Below are 18,882 nucleotides of genomic sequence, written 5' to 3'. Positions count from 1 at the left end.
GTTTCAGCAAAATACACATAAAATATACATTGTAAACACAAAATATATTCATGGATGACAGGGTCGCAGCCTCTGCTATTCTTCTTCAGTCTAATATATATACTAAAATCATGTTCTTTAAAATTTCTAGCAGATAATTTCATACATTTGACCAAATGCCATTTCATGAATATTCTCTGCTTTATCGAATCTGGCAGAAATTGGCAAAATAGAGCATCGCAAGAAAGGTCTTTACATTGAATGTTCCAAAAAAGGCTCAACATTTACAAGTAATATTTTCAATAACAAACATTCTTTCAAGCGATTGCTTGAAAAGCGTTACGACATGTACAGGTATGTATGTTTCAGCAAAAAAAACATAAAATATACATTGTAAATACAAAATATATTCATGGATGACAGGGTCGCAGCCTCTGCTATTCTTCTTCAGTCTAATTATATATTAAAATCATGTTCTTTAAAATTTCCAGCAGATAATCTCATACATTTGTCCAAATGCCATTTCATGAATATTCTCTGCTTTATCGAATCTGGCAGAAATTGGCAAAATAGAGCATCGCAAGAAAGGTCTTTACATTGAATGTTCCAAAAAAGGCTTAACACTTACAAGTAATATTTTCAATAACAAACATTCTTTCAAACGATTGGTCAAAAAGCGTTACTACATGTGTGAATGTTTTAGCAAAAAATACACATAAAATATACATTGTAATAACAAAATTAAAAATTTCATGAATGACAGGGTCGCAGCCTCTGATATTCTTCATCGGTCTAATATATACATGAACATGTATATTAAAATCATGTCCTTTACAATTTCCAGCAGATAATCTCATACATTTGTCCAAATGCCATTTCATGAATATTCTCTGCTTTATCAAATCTGGCAGAAATTGGCAAAATAGAGCATCGCAAGAAAGGTCTTTACATTGAATTTCCAAAAAAGGCTCAACATTTACATGTAATATTTTCAATAACAAACATTCTTTCAAGCAATTGATCAAAAAGCATTACTTCATGTATGAATGTTTTAGCATAATAAACACATTGTAAATAAAATACAAACTTTCATGGATGACAGGGTCGCAGCCTCTGCTATTCTTCTTCAGTCTAATTATATATTTAAATCATGTTCTTTAAAATTTCCAGCATACATACATACATTTGTCCAAATGCCATTTCATAAAAATTCTCTGCTTTATCAAATCTGGCGGAAATTGGCAAAATAGAGCATCCCAAGAAAAGTGTTTACATTGAATTTCCAAAAAAAGGCTCAACATTTACAAGTAATGTGACATACAATGAGTTAAATATTTCCAATTTACGAGTCTTCCAATTGTCATTATTTTCTTTGGAAGTTAGAGTCATGGCTAAATAAACTATACATGTACATGTATTTCTTCATGTGTAGAAACATGTACGTGCTGGTGAAATTTTTGCAATGAAATAATGTACAAAATGCAAACAATCGCGATACTGGACTTGATATTTATGATAACACTTCTAGTCGGAAATGAAAAATAAATGTTGACAAAGATTTTCAAGTAACAGAACCTCGATAAAGTTTGTGGTGTAATTCTGCCTATCGTAATTAATTTGAAGGAAAATGAACAGAAAAAAATCCATAGAAATTTTGGAGAATCACACATTTTCCATAATTATGATCAAACTTTTGGTAAAAACTATACAATTTAATCACAACTCTATACATGCACACAAAAAACTCTGGTACAGAGATATTAACTAGCAGCGATTGCATGCAAACACCTTCTCAAAGATAACATGTATATACAAGGATGCACAAGTAAAATCCCAGAGTTACAAAAAGATAATTCTGAACAAGTATCTTAAATAGATTCAAACTGATCAGTGATCAGAGTCTTCGTCATCCTCATCACCACTACTGTCTACTTTGGCAGAGTTTTTGCAGGCAACACATTTACAGAGATCTGTGCATGGAATATTGTGCTGCCTGCAGGAACAACGAGTCTTTTGCTGCTCGACACAACTTGTCTTTCTGCAGCCACAGTGAGTTAGTTCGAGCAGAGCTTTTGGGGCTGCTGGGAGATCCCCCCACACTACTTCTAGCTCTGTGACATTTACCTTCCATCCATGTCCATCTGGACTAGGAATGTCTGGAAACTGCTCCAGACATCTGGTGTGGACGGCAGCCTGATAATTGGATCTTAGCACATGCTTCCGCAAAGCATCACTTGTTGGAGGCATACTAGACTCGGCCTTAGTAGCCATGAGAAAAAGATTGTGTCGAGCTACGTTAACGTCGGAACAGCTTTGTCCATAGAGCTTACATACAAACACTTCCATTTCATGAAAAACATTGGCCTCAACAGTAAAAGAACTGCCAATTTTCCTGAATGTTTCCTGCAAGCTGTCACTGTCCATCACAAGTTGCATTGCTCTCTTCTTCGATTTTCCATAAAAGGAACTAACGGAATCACACCCTGTGGAACAATGAAGGCCAATGAGAGCATCACTCATACTCTGCCCTAGATGAGTGTGAATAGCGGTCAAGTTGATGGTGCGCTTGTTGCTACCTCTACCAGTGTACATGAGTATAGTTGAGTTGATTTCCTTCGCTTTAGCAATACCGATTACGAAGACATCTGTGTCTGGACTCTTGATGACAACAGCAGAGGAAGAGCTTGTGTCTGATGTGCTTGCTGAGGGAAGACGGCTGGCAGCATACTGGCAGTGAAGAAAAAGTCTTGTGTCTGCCTCTTCGTGATTGCACTCCAGCTCCTGTACAGCTTTCACCTCCATTTCTCCTTCAAGATCACAAAGAGAATGGCACTTGTCATCATGTGCTAACACAATGCAAACACCCATTAGAACATGAGATGGACGTCGACTCCAGGTCTTAAAGAGAAACTGTATTAGTGCCACTTTGTTGTCATTACACGACAGGAACTTCTTCCACTGTTGTGGGACTTTCTGCTCTTCTGAATAAATCTTTGTTACTTGGCTTCCAGCAGCAGCTCGTCGTCCTCTTTCTCCACTCTTGATACTAAGTTGCCGATATGTATCAACGACAAAATGCACTACATCACTGTGAACAGATTTGGCAATCTTCACCAATTCTGTTAGCAGGTAATCGGCAAGCAATCCAAAGGTTGACGGTACTTTCTGATGGGGAAGTTCCTGTAGCAAGGCCATTCCATCAATGATCCATGTACTTCCATGAGGAACCCCTTCAGTGACAGGTGATGGCTTAACAGAGTCCTCGATGAAATGCATAAGGTTTGCCTTCATTGTCTTGTTAAGTGTGCCGTCAACATTTGCCAGAGACAAAGGCAGTGGACCAAGATTGTGTGTTAGCATATGTTTGATGTCCAGCTTCCGTGCCCCAGCGATGATCATCAATCTTTGGAAGAGATTTCTGTCAGCCTTTATGATAACCTCTTTATCTTTCACCTTGGACTTGGAAGATTTACTCATTGATGCAAACGTCTTGGTCTTCTGTTTCTTGAGGACAGCAAACATATCCCCTTCTCCTTGTAAGCGTTCCTTACAATAAGTTGTGAATGCCACATCTCCCCTCTCATGAGCCTCCAAATAGTCACTTGTTACGTCAGATGAAGCAACAGCTCCAGATGCAATGTGAAGAAGCTGTTCATCGCCCTCTTCAAAGGGATTAACCATGGATTCAATGGTCTCTATGATGGCACAAACATCCTTCTCACTTTTCCCCATATGTGCCTGTTGTACTTCTCTTTTGATGTGGGATCTCTCATCCCTACCTGCCATGTTCTCACATTCTTTGCTTATGGCACTTCTCTCATGCTGGGACAAGATCCAACGGGAAACAGCTCTCTTGTTGGTTGTGAATCCGACCATTCCTCCCTTTGTCTTCGTGTCCCTGTTGCAGGTTTGCTCGATAGTTTGGTCACAAGCAACTTGAGAGAAACCATAATCATTCTGACGTTGGACTGCAAAATCTCCTTGTGCAAGGGCTTGATAAACAGAAGGATGGCTGCTTGGTAGCTGGCACATTTCAATCCAATATGCTGGGAGGTATCTAGCATAGTTAGTGTGATTGTAGGCAAAGAACCAAGGGAGAAAGCTTCTTATAGAAGACAGGTGCAAATTCCAATCTCCTTCCCTTGTTGCACGCACCAAGAGCAGCAAACTCTCCACCATCTCAATGTATGAAGACCACACAGCAAATGTTGGTTCCTTGGCACTTTGATCCGAGACAAACTTCTGGTACAAGTCAGCAATGTTACAAAATCGGTCAGACTTCACGTTCTCCTCAAATGCTGGTCCTGGAAAAGATTGGAGAAGCTCCTGCATGGTATCTTCCACTACTTCTCGCTCCCCAGCAGATAGTGTATTCAGGTATAACTCCCAACGAATGCGCTGCATTGCTTCCATTACGCACTTGTGTGCACGAATACTGCGATTGTAATGGTGGCCATTCATGACACCATTTATCGAACCTTGGGCCACAATTCCAGATTCTATCATGATGTTCTCCAATCCAGCATCACGGAATCTCTTGCCGATGCATGCTAACATCGCAAGAGTGGTATGAAATGCACCAAGGCGGATGATAATGCGATCGAGGAATGTTTTGTTTCTCCATCGGATTTGTTGGGCTTTTGCGTAAATTGCCTGGTCAAAGACAACTACCACTTCCTTCTGTCCAAGACTGTCTGCTATTTCAAGACTTCTCTCCATGATTGTGTAGACTGTGTCATATTCTGTAGGGCTGGCGTCTATTATTGGTAGGTACCCAACTGTTGATTTGGGTGGAACAGTCTTATCCAGCATGACATTGAAGCCAGTCCAGCTTGGAAGAAGCTTATCTGAAATATTTGCACATTTCATCAGGATATATGACAGATCTAGGTTGCGTGGATGCACCTGTGCAGCTGCATACTGCTCTGCGTCGAGAGAAACATCTCCACCGAATGGTTCAGGCCCTTTCTTCTTGCTCCCAAAGTATTTCTTGATGTCAGTAACTGGAGCCTCAAACGAAGTCTCACGAGATTTGGGCAGATTGATGGATGGAGCAACACAGCCGTTATCACTCACTGTTGGCCTTTGGATAATAATGCCATTGGTATTATGTGTAGTTCCCTTTCCTGAGACTGTCTCTTCTCCAAAGTCATTGTTATCGAAGACAAGTGTTGTGAAGATTGGCTGTGTTCCAGCTGGTAGAAGCTGATTTCCGAGAACAAGCTGACGTTTGGCAAGAGCCGTATCATGCTCCAAGACAGTAGTGGTTGATATGCAGTGCCCTAAGCCATTCAGAATACCTATAAGTTTTGCAGAACCAGTAAGATGTCGCACTGCCATGGCCAAGGAAGAATGCTTCGGCATGAGAACACGAGCCTTTGACTTCAAGTACACCATGTCCTGAGATATGGACAGAAGCCTCCTTTCCTCTTCATCAGAAACATCAACATTCTGAGTCAATGTTGGATTGTCACTAAGTCCTGTACTCCACGCAAGGAAGTTAAAAAGTTGCAGTGGGATTACTTCTCTTGCTTTTTCCAAGCTCAAATTAGCCGAGGTTGGAGGCCATGGTGAATTCATCTCAATCCCATCCATTGAGGTTTTCAAAACCTGAGCAGCACGATAGAGAGTTCTCAGAGAATCTGATTGAACACTTGGTGTACATGTTGGCAAATCACTGGTGTCACTTGTCCCGCTGCTCTCCTCACTTGACATGTCTCTAACAACATCTTCAACCATATCTTCTACTCCAAGCGTGTCCACATATACAAATTCGCTCTCACACTGTCGTGTTGGTCTGCTGAAATTTAACATCGGGTGTGATTTCTGTAGTCTTCGCTTCAGATACCCACTCTTGTAGGCAGACGCATCTTTGTCTTCAACTTCCTGAACGGTCTTTACGAAGAGCTTGAGTAGCTTCGTCAGCCTTAGTATCTCCTTGCCCTTGATAAGCCTATCTTCAACAATGATGCAAAATACAGGATATGACTTATCATACAACTGGACACTTTCCTCTACATCAAATGACTTAGGTGTACGTGTAACCTTAGTGTACCACATATAGCAAGACTTATGGTATCTTGCTTCAACAGCAACAAGGTCCTTGTCCCGGACTTGCAAAAGTATACGCTGGTCTTTACGAAGTTCAGCAGCTGCTACCAGTTGCCCCCCTTTTTTAGTTTCGCATCTTACAAGGTGCTCAATTCTCCTCTTTTCCGAGGAACGCTCTGTGATATATTTTGTGCGCTGACAGATTAGGCACTGAACTGGTAGAACGTGTCTCCTACCAGGAATCGCAGTAGTTGGGGTACCCACATCTGATCGTAGAAGGCGTGTAGGAGGCGGGAGGAATACTTCATCCTGAGAGGTTCCTGGCTCTTCAAGCTCTGAAGCATATTGCTGATCTACAAGAAAGGAACGAAGTAAAAAGCAAATATGCATTAACACATTACTAATACTTTCCATTTATGCAATACAAAATGTTAAAGCATTCTGTAAGACTTCCATTTGCTACCTCTTTAAGTTGTCAGAGCTTAGAGTCTGTCTCATTTTCTCTTTCAAATACGACTCATTATTCTGAACAAAACTGGCCAGTGTTTAAAGGTATACATTCAATTTCAGGAGACAAATGTTGATGTACATGTACATGTATTCAATGCCATGCAGGGAAAATACTGATATCAAGGCATGCATGGAAAGAGAATCTTAGCATGCATGTGAAGTTGACTAATAACCACCCACAACTGTTAAATACATATATATGTTTATATATATTTTATTCTTTACAGAACAATTTGTTTACAACTTTTATTAATAATAAAAATACATTTTCCCACTATTGCTATATATGTAGCGTACCTTGTTTCTTCTTTGCCTTGATCTGTGCTCGCTTGATTGTTGTAATGTTGCAGAAGTGCCTGTAGCAGCCCGCATGGTATCCTGGTTGAACACACCTTTATTGAAAATAAATAAAAGCAAGGCTCATTTAATATCATTTATTAAAAAATAATAGGTCTATACATGTAGTTCTACGAGACAGACAGACTGAAGTATTCATCAATACAAAACCTAGAGTACGAGTCAAATCTAGCAAATAATTATCAAATAATTTCATCAAATTGAAAAAATATATGTGCTGACTGGTTACTGTCTCCAACTGGAAGTGAACGGACTGGACATCAGTGACAGTGGAAGATTATTCAGAACTGCTTATTAAAAAACATAAGGAGGTGTTGCATATTTTTATGAAGTGTATACTTTTTTTGGAGGGCATGGAGGGCACACGGTAATGTAATACATTTTTCATCATGAATAAAAAGATCACCAGGGGCAGGGCAAGGGCAAGGCTCATTCTCCGACACAAGTGGCGCACTTAATCATGTGTCAAATATTGTGGGGGACTATGCAGAGAGTTTTTTCCCACATGCAAAGAAAAAGAAGAAAAATAAACCAATTTGAGTGTGGAAATTTAGGGGGACAGTAGCCCCCCCCCCCCCCACCAAAAAAAACCCACCAGTTATCCAGTAGACCTACGCTGTTCTTACTCTCACTCTCAGACAATAATCGATATGTGGACAATCAACACCCAAATTAATTATAAAGACCTGTACTGTACTGTAGTAGAGAATCAAGCCTGACCAGTATCCAATTTGACTTGGTCAACCACTTGTTAATTTTTTTGCTAGCTAAACCTCAATTTCGAGAGCCCAGAATTTGTTTAGAAAGTAGAAATTACTAAAACTACCTGAGTAGCGGTCTAGTCTTGACTCTCTTTTGTTCGATTCTAGTAGTAACGTTAGGGCCTTTGAATAGACATAAATAGGATCAGAGTTATTCTAAACATGCTAAAATAGCTAATAGATCTACAATCATTTCTTCGGAATGACGTACCTCTTCTTTGTTGAACTTGTTGCAGTTCGAACACCTCCATGGTACACTCCTCCGCCCGAGGCGCCGGACGAGTCCTGCTCTGTCTGCTGCTCGAACGAGTCGAAGTTGAGGTTGACCGCATTCGCAGCAACTTTTTTTTCTAGTTCAAACCCAAAACTGACGTTCTTCCAAAGATCTACACATTCCTTGAATTTTCTGTAACTCTTGCCACTAAAAGATATTACCTTACTGTGAGTCGAAATTGTATGCATACAGCAAAAACCTGTGTTTTCCTCTGAATCATCCGTAGAACTTTCAGTTGTTGACGACATGATACTACACACATGATACTACACCGGAAGCTCGAAATAGCGCGCGCCAGTGCTACGTGCACAACACTGCCTGTGATTGGCTAAAAAGCTTGAGGCGCTGTAACCGTTACTTGATACATGCACAGTGATTGGACAACCTCCGTGAAAAAAAAAAAGATTTTAAGCACCTTTTTTCCACTTTTTGAGCTTATATGCAACGTTTTCGATTGACGAGTTGTGAATATAATATCAAAATATATTCTTCAATAATATCCACTATTTAGAAAGTAGATGCCGAGCCGAGGTCACGAAACTGACGAATTTTGAGGCTCACCCGGCGGTCTATTGCCATTATGATCTTGTCGAAATGATGATGCATGTTTTACATGATTTGTATGAAATAACAATTCATTTAAACACCCAAATGCATTATAACATCTGAGAATAAGAATATGGTTATATTTATTAACGCAATTTGTACTGCCTTTTCTTTCACTAATGATAGAGTTACATGTTATTCCTATCCCTTTACAAGTGTCACATTTCGGGGTTTTTTCTTCTTTTTAATCCCTTTGGAAAACATTTCGCTTTAGTTGAATGTTAATGACTAACGATTGAAAGTTTTAATTAATGTCAATAAAGCAGATAAAGCTATAACAAATAAAGATGATTATTTGTAGGGCTTGGTAATGCAGTGGCAGATCAGATCAACAACAACAACAAAAGGGGGAGGGGGTCATTATATTTCTCAAATGCCCTCGTATTCTTTAAAGCCCCTCTTCATACTGAATTATGTATTATATTTGTTCTGTTTTTTATCTTCTTTATCGTTTGATTGAAATGTAGTAGTTTTACAAAGTTTTTTATTGCCCTTTGACTCTTTTTTTTTTTACACAGTGTTTGAATTGAGGTTGGAATTGTGAAATAAATGATTTGAATTGAATTGAAAGTGTTGGGAGCCACAAATTCGCCAAAAATGTGATGGCAAAATTTCACTTAGATTATAGGACGTCATTTAAGACAAATTTCGGCAAAGATTCCCCCCCCCCCACAAAAAATGTTGTATTCTTTCATCAATATTGATGAAATCCTCTTTTAAATCATGGCACAATTTAGGTGAAATCTTTCCATCCAATTTTTGGGACCCCCAACACTTCAGAGGGGCTTTAATTATCTGACCAGCAACCAAAAGTACGTATTTCCTTCGATAGAGTTTATACAAGATTTAAGATGGAATAATATCCAGTCAAGTATTTAGGTATATATCTAAATAGAAACAAAAACGAATGTGATCGACTGAGTTGGTATGTGAAACTTGAAAAGGTTAAATCGATTCTAAATTTCTGGAAGATGAGAAATTTAACCATTTATGGTAAAGTTGTTATAATTAAATCATTTATAATATCTCAATTTGTGTATGTTGCCTCAGTATTACCCATTCCTCACAAACTAATTGTTAACAAATTGATTTATAATTTCCTTTGGAATTAAAAAAGAGACAAGATAAAGAGATCAGTCTTAATAAATACAATGAAACTGCAGGTCTAGGTATGATAGACTTGCATTCCAAGTTCCAATCCCTGCATTTAACATGGTTATCGAAGTTTTTTGAAAATAACCAGGATACACAATGGAAATTTATGTTTAAATTCTGGATTGAAAATATATGTCCATTGTCATTGGTTTTAAAATCGAATTGTTCTCGCAAAGATATGATGCTTTTATGTTCAAAACACAATCTACCTGAGTTTTATGTTAATCGTCTCTTATGCTGGAGTGAACTTAAATATATTGACTTTTTGCATGTTGCAAATGTTAGAAATGAGGTGTTATGGTCCAATTGTATCATAATATTTGATAGTAGAACCTTATTTTTTAAAGAATGGTTTACAAATGGTATTGTACTAGTTGATGATATTGCAGAAAATCGACATTTTAAGACACGAGATCATATTTGTAATGTGCTTGGTTCGAATTCTTTATTGGTTGACTTTATGTATACGAAGCTCAAAAAGGTGATCCCTAAAGTTTGGATAAAACGAATTCATGAAGTCAACCAGCATGATGATGACAATAGAGGTACAATGATTTCTACGAAATTAAAACATGTGATGTCATTAGATTGTCAACAATGAAATCAAAAAATTTCTATAGTTTAATGAGTGAGCGCAGGAAAAGTAATCTAGCTGTATTAACATACTGAGAAGAAAAATTTAACCTTCCAATTGATTTTTACTGGAAAGAGATACTGAAATTTAAGTTTAAAACAATAAAAACAATAAAGTAAAGCAAGTAAATTTTAAAACACTTCATCGAATTTTACCGTTCAGATATAATTTATGTAAATGAGAACTTGTGTGCTTTTTGCAAAACAACTGAATCGTTTGTTCATGTTCTTTTAGAATCCCCCAATATTCTTCTGGAAACGCGTTGTTGCATTTATTCGTTGCAACTTCAAGGAAACACTGATAATAAACGAAAAATACCTGATTGTTGGTGCAGATTCTAATTGTTCCAACACTAAAGATATAAATGTAATTATTACATATGCACAATAGGCAATATATAAAATGTACATGTTAAACTATTTCCAAGGGAAAACTTACAACAGTCTTGCAATATGGCATGTTTTTAAAAATGAACTGTGCTTGGGTAACATCTCAGATGTTATATCAAATGCCCTTCAACATTATAGCCCTTGATTTTATCTGATTGTAAAGATCTCAAAAGATGAGGTGTAAAGTGAATGTATTTTTCTGTTTCAATTATTTTGTTGTTAAGTGTATTTTATAACCGAATAAATACCTCTGAAGAGGAAAAAAAGTCTTTCCTTCGTAATTTAATCAGTCTATTTACTTTGAGTTTATTTCTTTGTAAGCGCTATGGAGTTTTGTATTTATCTTTTCTAAATATTCGATACATAGTAAGATGGAGAGAAAAAGCAAGGCTTTTGACATTTAAGTGCCGTTGTGGGTGGGGAGGGGGGGGGGTAAATTGCATAATTAAGGACCCATTCTTATTTTGTATAATTATGCCAGATAGGGTTTTGCCGAAGGAGGGGGAGGGGGGCGTTTGTCCCTATTCTCGATCCGCCATTATTCACCCCGTGGAGTGATCACGTGGTGCCAGAGGATACATGTATCATTGCTGACACACAGCGTCTTGTAAACTCTGGAAAAGGAGCTGTTTGAATTCGATTATTATTATTATTACTATTATAGTTATTATTAATATTTTAATTATTATCAATTATCCTCTGAGAAACACATCTCCAATGAAATGGGTCTCAATCTGTCGTGCAAACTTATTACAGGCCCTTGGTGTATATTTTTATATGGATTATCACAAGTTTAACCTGGCTGCATTGATACAATGTTATGCGTAATGTTGACATTTCAACAGCCCCTCCTACATATAGTTTTGAAAGAACTAATAAAAGTGATCAATTCTTGTTCATCATAGAAGCCATCCATTGCCATTTTTTAATATATTTGGATGAAGTATAGCTGTGAAAAATATTGTTTTTACTATCAATCTTTAATATTACGTTTGTCTGTTTTTGTATTTGACAGAAAGTTTACTTTTCGCATCAACTTCCCGAAACTTTCAGCTTTTCCTACCTGCTTCCTTTTCACGGTGTAGTACTTTAAACAGTAAAATCGTACAATTTCGTTCGACTATATAGGAGAGAGTGCACCTCCAGTATAACAACATATGTAGTGATTTGTTAAGAGTCCAACAATATATGATCAAATCAATACCTTTGCCGATGATGCCATCGATGACGATGTTGAGTAGAAGTCATCGTGATACTGACCCTTGAGTGTCAGGTCCTTCAGATGAGTCATCTTACAGATGAACTGAGCGAGATCATGTGATGCAGAGGGACGTTCATTGAGACTCAAATAGTTGAGCTTAAGATTCTCAATCTGTTTTGATAGCAACATTTTGTTGAATGAATGTTAATAACAACCAAATAAAACTATAATAAAAAATCAACAGTATGTTTGATATATATTAATATCGTTGCCAAAATTAAAAAAAAAAGTCTTAACACAATGGCATTTATTGTGTTTAATGATGTTTAAATCTTGACATCTGAAATGATTACTAGTTGCAATAGTTCCTGAATTCCTTTGAGACCTATATACATTGCATCATGCTACAGTAGACTTCCTCATTCATTTACACAAGCTCTACGTTATTCTGACATTTGATTTAAAAAGCACTTTGAAAAATGAATTTTAAATAACACAAAAGTGTGAAATAAAATGTATATGGAACACTTTGCAGTTTCCAAAGGATTACAGAAATAATACAAACGGGAACCAAGAGATTCGATTTTTCATTTTGTAGGTTTTTAAATTAAACTATTTAGTCTCATCAGTATTCACAATTGAAAAAGCCGTCTCTCCATCAGCAATTCCGTAGCACTTCGAATCGTCATATGAAATGAAAAAATGGTAAATATTATTCACTATCAATCATATAATCTTCACTCTGTTTTTGTATTATGACAAAAAGTTCACTTTTAACATCCACTTACTGAAGCGATCAACTTTTTCTGCCTGCTTCTCCTTAACGGTGTTCCAATAGGGAGAGTAAAATTGTACACTTGCGTTTGACTATATAGAACAAAGTGCTCCAACAGTATAAGAAAAACATGTACTGATTTGCTAAGAGTCCAACAAAATATGATCAAATCAGTACCTTTGCGGATAATGCCATCGATGACGATGTTGAGTAGAAGTCATCGTGACACTGACCCATGAGAGTCAGGTCCTTCAGATGAGTCATCTTACAGATGAACTGAGCGACATCGCGTGATGCAGAGGGACGTTCATTGAGATCATGAGAGTAGATCCCAAGAGTCTCAATCTGTTATGATAGCAACATTATGTTGAATGAATACTAATAACAACCAAATGAAACTATATTCGAGAATTAACAATTCATTAAAAAATTATATTAATATCGTTGCCGTATAGTAACATTGTGTTAGATAAACTCCTAACACAATATCATTTATTTTGTGTATGATATACAAATCTTGACACCTGAAATTAGTACCACTTTCAATAGTTCATGGCTTCTTTTGAGACCGATTCAATGGTGTTTATTCATACATGTAACTGATAGATAATGACAGAGGTGATTAGTTTGTTTTTTATTAATCCCATCGAGACTGTAGGCATTGCGGATAAAGTAAATTATAATATTTTCTAGATCATGTTGACCTGTTGACTGAGGGAGTAGTTGGGAAATATGAATGAAGGACTTGGCTCATGATCTAAAGTGTTACAGAACACAAGAGAAGAAGTCGACGCAAAGCGTAGCATCCCCAAGCCGGGTACAATTTCCTTAATTGAGCATTTTTTGCATATTCAATGAGCTGTGACCTTTGAGCTTTGACGTATGTACTTAACAACATTACTTAAGTTATTGGATTAAAAACAAACATTTTCGCGTATATCTAAGTAGGCATTTTTGCATATTTAATGAGCTATGACCTTTGTCCTTTGACCTACATACTCCGAAATTAAACATAGGCTGTAGTTAAATACCATGTGCCTTCATATCAAATTTCATTAAAATCCGTTAATTATTATTAAATTTATCAAACAGAAACCAGATTTTTTTTTTTTACGGAAGGACAGAAGGAAGGACGTGCGTCAGCTTTACTACATGTATATCGCCTCCGACTTCGTCGACGAAGGGTTTATTAGGGGGTTTTCGTTTGTCACGTTGACATAGTCGACGTCTAATATGTGACGTCATTTCCGCGATCTGCGCATGCGTCGGGTCGTCTGGCGTCGTCAGGCCACATTTGCGAACCCGTTCATCGATGATTTGAGGTTCGTCAGAAAACTAGTGACCCGTCGTCAGAATGACGTCATCTTGCTACATCGCAGCGTAAATCAGAAAGTAAAAACAGAAAGAGAAATTGATAGAATGATTAAAAAACAAAGAATAACATAAGGAAAGACAGAAAAAAAAGTGTGATAGAATGATAAAAACAAAGAATAACATAAGAGAAGATGATAGAAGGAAAAAACAAAGGCTTACATAAGGGAAGACAGAAAGAGAAGGTGAAAGAAGGGAAAAAACAAAGAATAACATAAGGAAAGACTGAAGAGAAAGTGTAAGGAGGAAAAAACAAAGAATAACATAAGGAAAGGCAGAAAGAGAAGGTGAAAGAAGGAAAAAACAAAAAATAACATAAGGAAAGACAGAAAGAGAAGGTAAAAGAAGGAAAAAACAAAGAATAACATAAGGAAAGACAGAAAGAGAAGGTGAAAGAAGGAAAAAAACAAAGAATAACATAAGGAAAGACAGAAAGAGAAGGTGAAAGAAGTGAAAAACAAAGAATAACATAAGGAAAGACAGAAAGAGAAAGTGAAGGAAGGAAAAAACAAAGAATAACATAAGGAAAGACAGAAAGAAAAGGTGAAAGAAGGAAAAAACAAAGAATAACATAAGGAAAGACAGAAAGAGAAGGTGACAGAAGGAAAAAACAAAGAATATCATTAGAGAAGATGAAAGAAGGAAGAAACGAAAAATAACATAAGGAAAGACAGAAAGAGAAGATGAAAGAAGGAAAAACAAAGAATAACATAAGGAAAGACAGAAAGAGAAGGTGAAAGAAGGAAAAAAACAAAGAATAACATAAGGAAAGACAGAAAGAGAAGGTGAAAGAAGTGAAAAACAAAGAATAACATAAGGAAAGACAGAAAGAGAAAGTGAAGGAAGGAAAAAACAAAGAATAACATAAGGAAAGACATAAAGAGAAGGTGACAGAAGGAAAAAACAAAGAATAACATTAGAGAAGATGAAAGAAGGAAGAAACGAAAAATAACATAAGGAAAGACAGAAAGAGAAGATGAAAGAAGGAAAACAAAGAATAACATAAGGAAAGACAGAAAGAGAAGGTGAAAGAAGGAAAAAACAAAGAATAACATAAGGAAAGACAGAAAGAGAAGGTGAAAGAAGGAAAAAAACAAAGAATAACATAAGGAAAGACTGAAGAGAAAGTGAAAGAAGGAAAAAAACAAAGAATAACATAAGGAAAGACAGAAAGTGAAGGTGAAAGAAGGAAAAAACAAAGAATAACATAAGGAAAGACAGAAAGAGAAGGTGAAAGAAGGAAAAAACAAAGAATAACATAAGGTGAAAGAAGGAAAAAAACAAAGAATAACATAAGGAAAGACAGAAAGAGAAGGTGAAAGAAGGGAAAAAACAAAGAATAACATAAGGAAAGACTGAAGAGAAAGTGAAAGAAGGAAAAAACAAAGAATAACATAAGGGAAGACAGAAAGAGAAGGTGAAAGAAGGAAAAAACAAAGAATAACATAAGGAAAGACAGAAAGAGAAGGTGAAAGAAGGAAAAAATAAAGAATAACATAAGGAAAGACTGAAGGGAAAGTGAAAGAAGGAAAAACAAAGAATAACATAAGGAAAGACAGAAAGAGAAGGTGAAAGAAGGAAAAATCAAAGAATAACGTAAGGAAATACAAAAAGAGAAAGTGATAGAATGATAAAAACAAAGAATAACTTAAGAGAAGATGATAGAAGGAAGAAACAAAGAATAATATGAGGAAAGATAGAAAGAAAAATGATAGAATGATAACAACAACAATAACATTAGGAAAGACAGAAAGAGAAAATGATAAAGAATAGACAATGGAAAGATAGAAGAGAAGATGGAAGAAGGAAAAACAAAGAATATCATAAGAAAAATAGAGAGAGTATAATAGAATAATAAACGAAGAACAAAATAAGAAGTGAAAGAAGGAGAAAATGAATAAGCGCGTGCGGGGCCATTACGTCATCGTGTAGAGAACGTGTGTCAACTTAAAACGAAAAGGGTTATAAGGTAGTGAACAGGACGGGTGTCTGACGTCAATTTGCATCGTTAGAGGACGTGAACGCCGTCCTCGTCCACACAAACGAAAAGCCCCTAATAATACAAGAAGGCATAACTGTCACAAACCAGTGCTCAACTGCACTACTCTACATAGAAAATGTGTGCTTTTAATCAGGGGAAATCAGAACAACCTGATTATGTTATCGAATACATCATTGTGATGGATCAAAGATTGTAAGAGAAGAGGGGATTTTTCATCCCGCGGTCATAATTATTATGATCCGGTAATTTTACTGATCGTACTACATCTAAACGTCGGAATGAATGAGGGGTGGCTGAGGAGGAGGGGGGGGGGGTGGACGATCCACATATTGGATGTCAAATCTGTTATAATAGAACTTACATTGTATTGGATAAACAATTGCTGACATAACACTACTTAAAAATAATTTTTAACATTACATCATTCTTGAGTTGCCATCCTCATTATTTTACAAAAGCTATACGTTATTCTGAAATTAGATTTAGGAAAAAATGTTGAAAAAATAATTGTACATAACAGAAAAGTGTGAAATAAAATGTATATGGAACACTTTGCAGTTTCCAAAGGATTACAGAAATAATACAAACGGGAACCAAGAGATTCGATTTTTCATTTTGTAGGTTTTTAAATTAAACTATTTAGTCTCATCAGTATTCACAATTGAAATAGCTGTCTTTCCATCAGTAATTCCGCAGCACTTCGAATCGTCATATGAAATGAAAAAATGGTAAATATTATTCACTATCAATCATATAATCTTCACTCTGTTTTTGTATTATGACAAAAAGTTCACTTTTAACACCCACTTACTGAAGCGATCAACTTTTTCTGCCTGCTTCTCCTTAACGGTGTTCCAATAGGGAGAGTAAAATTGTACACTTGCGTTTGACTATATAGAACAAAGTGCTCCAACAGTATAAGAAAAACATGTACTGATTTGCTAAGAGTCCAACAAAATATGATCAAATCAGTACCTTTGCGGATAATGCCATCGATGACGATGTTGAGTAGAAGTCATCGTGACACTGACCCATGAGAGTCAGGTCCTTCAGATGAGTCATCTTACATATGAACTGAGCGACATCGCGTGATGCAGAGGGACGTCCACTGAGATCATGAGAGTAGATCCCAAGAGTCTCAATCTGTTATGATAGCAACATTATGTTAAATGAATACTAATAACAAACAAATAAAACTATATTCGAGAATCAACAATTCATTAAATATTATATTAACATCGTTGCCGTATAGTAACATTGTGTTAGATAAACTCCTAACACAATATCATTTATTTTGTGTATGATATACAAATCTTGACACCTGAAATTAGTATCACTTTCAATAGTTCTTGGCTTCTTTTGAGACCGATTCAATGGTGTTTATTCATACATGTAACTGATAGATAATGAGAGATGATTAGTTTGTTTTTGATTGATCCCATCGAAACTGTAGGCATTGCGGATAAAGTAAATTATAATATTTTCTAGATCATGTTGACCTGTTGACTGAGGGAATAGTGGGTAAATATGAATGAAGGACTTGGCTCCTGATCTAAATTCTAACGGAACAAAGAGAAGAAGTCAACGCAAAGCGTAGCATCCCCTCGCCGGGTACACTTTCCTTAATAATTGAGCAATGTTTGCATATTTAATGGTCTGTGACCTTTGAGCTTTGACGTGTTTACTCAACAACATTACTTACGTTATTGGATTTAACAAAACATTTTCGCGTATATCTAAGTAGGCATTTTTGCATATTTAATGAGCTATGACCTTTGTCCTTTGACCTACATACTCCGAAATTAAACATAGGCTGTATTTTAATACCATGTGCCTTCATATTAAATTTCATTAAAATCCGTTAATTATTATTAAAGTTATCAAACAGAAACCAGATTTTTTTTACGGAAGGACAGAAGGAAGGACGTGCGTCAGCTTTACTACATGTATATCGCCTCCGACTTCGTCGACGAAGGGTTTAATAATACAAGAAGGCATAACGGTCACAAACCAGTGCTCAACTACACTACTTTACATGGAAAATGTGTGTATTTAATAGGGGAAATCAGAACAACCTGTTAATGTTATCAAATACATCATAGTGATGGATCAATGATTGTAAGAGAAGAGGGGATTTTTCATCCCGCGGTCATAGTTATTATGATCCGGTAATTTTACTGATCCTATTACATTTAAACGTCGGAATGAATGAGGGGTGGCGGAGGAGGAGGGGGGGGGGGTGGACGATCCACATATTGGATGTCAAGTCGTAATCTGTTATAATAGTTACATTGTATTGGATAAACAATTGCTGACATTACACTTCTTAAAAATAATTTTAAACATTACATCATGCTTCAGTTGCCATCGTCATTATTTTATAAAAGCAATACGTTTTTCTGCAATTTGATTTAGAACAAAATATTGAAAAATAATTGTGCATAACAGAAAAGTGTGAAATAAAATGTACATGAAACACTTTGCATTTTCCAAAGGGTTTCAGATATAATACAAACGGGGACAAAGAGATTTGACTTTTCATTTTTGTAGGTTTTTAAATTTAACTATTTAGTCTCATCAGTATTCACAATTGATATAACTGTCTTTCCATCAGTATTTCCGTAGCACTTCGAATTGTCATATGAAATGAAAAATATGGTCAATATTATTCACTATCAATCATATAATCTTCATTCTGTTTTTGTATTATGACAGCAATTCACTTTTCGCATCCACTTCATGAACGGATCATCTTTTCTTACCTGCTTCCTCTTAATGGTGTACCAATAGGGAGAGTAAAATTGTATACTTGCGTTT

General features: G+C 36.3%; 1 protein-coding gene across 1 annotated transcript; it reads right to left on the bottom strand.

The window, feature by feature from the left end:
* Positions 1-6,738: 6,738 nt before the first annotated feature.
* On the bottom strand, positions 6,739-8,189 carry LOC115928357. Its single transcript, XM_030995542.1, has 2 exons — positions 7,870-8,189; positions 6,739-6,932 (listed from the first exon to the last, which is right to left on the bottom strand). The coding sequence occupies exons 1-2, from the start codon at positions 8,178-8,180 to the stop codon at positions 6,821-6,823; spliced, it is 423 nt and encodes a 140-aa protein (XP_030851402.1). The 5' UTR covers positions 8,181-8,189; the 3' UTR covers positions 6,739-6,820.
* Between the last annotated feature and the right edge of the window lie 10,693 nt (positions 8,190-18,882).

The sequence above is a fragment of the Strongylocentrotus purpuratus genome, unplaced genomic scaffold (genome assembly GCF_000002235.5).
Source record: "Strongylocentrotus purpuratus isolate Spur 01 unplaced genomic scaffold, Spur_5.0 spur5_scaffold_21, whole genome shotgun sequence".
NCBI classification, from domain to species: domain Eukaryota; kingdom Metazoa; phylum Echinodermata; class Echinoidea; order Camarodonta; family Strongylocentrotidae; genus Strongylocentrotus; species Strongylocentrotus purpuratus.
Note: the sequence above shows the minus strand (reverse complement) of the source record. Positions and strands in the feature narration are given on the sequence as shown.

Bases quoted from the DNA above. Each gene is read 5' to 3' on its own strand.
- LOC115928357 (XM_030995542.1), bottom strand. From the start codon at position 8,180: ATGTCGTCAACAACTGAAAGTTCTACGGATGATTCAGAGGAAAACACA. The intron at 6,933-7,869 runs GTACGTCATTCC...TTTTCAATAAAG, and splicing joins ACAAGTTCAACAAAGAAGAG to GTGTGTTCAACCAGGATACC.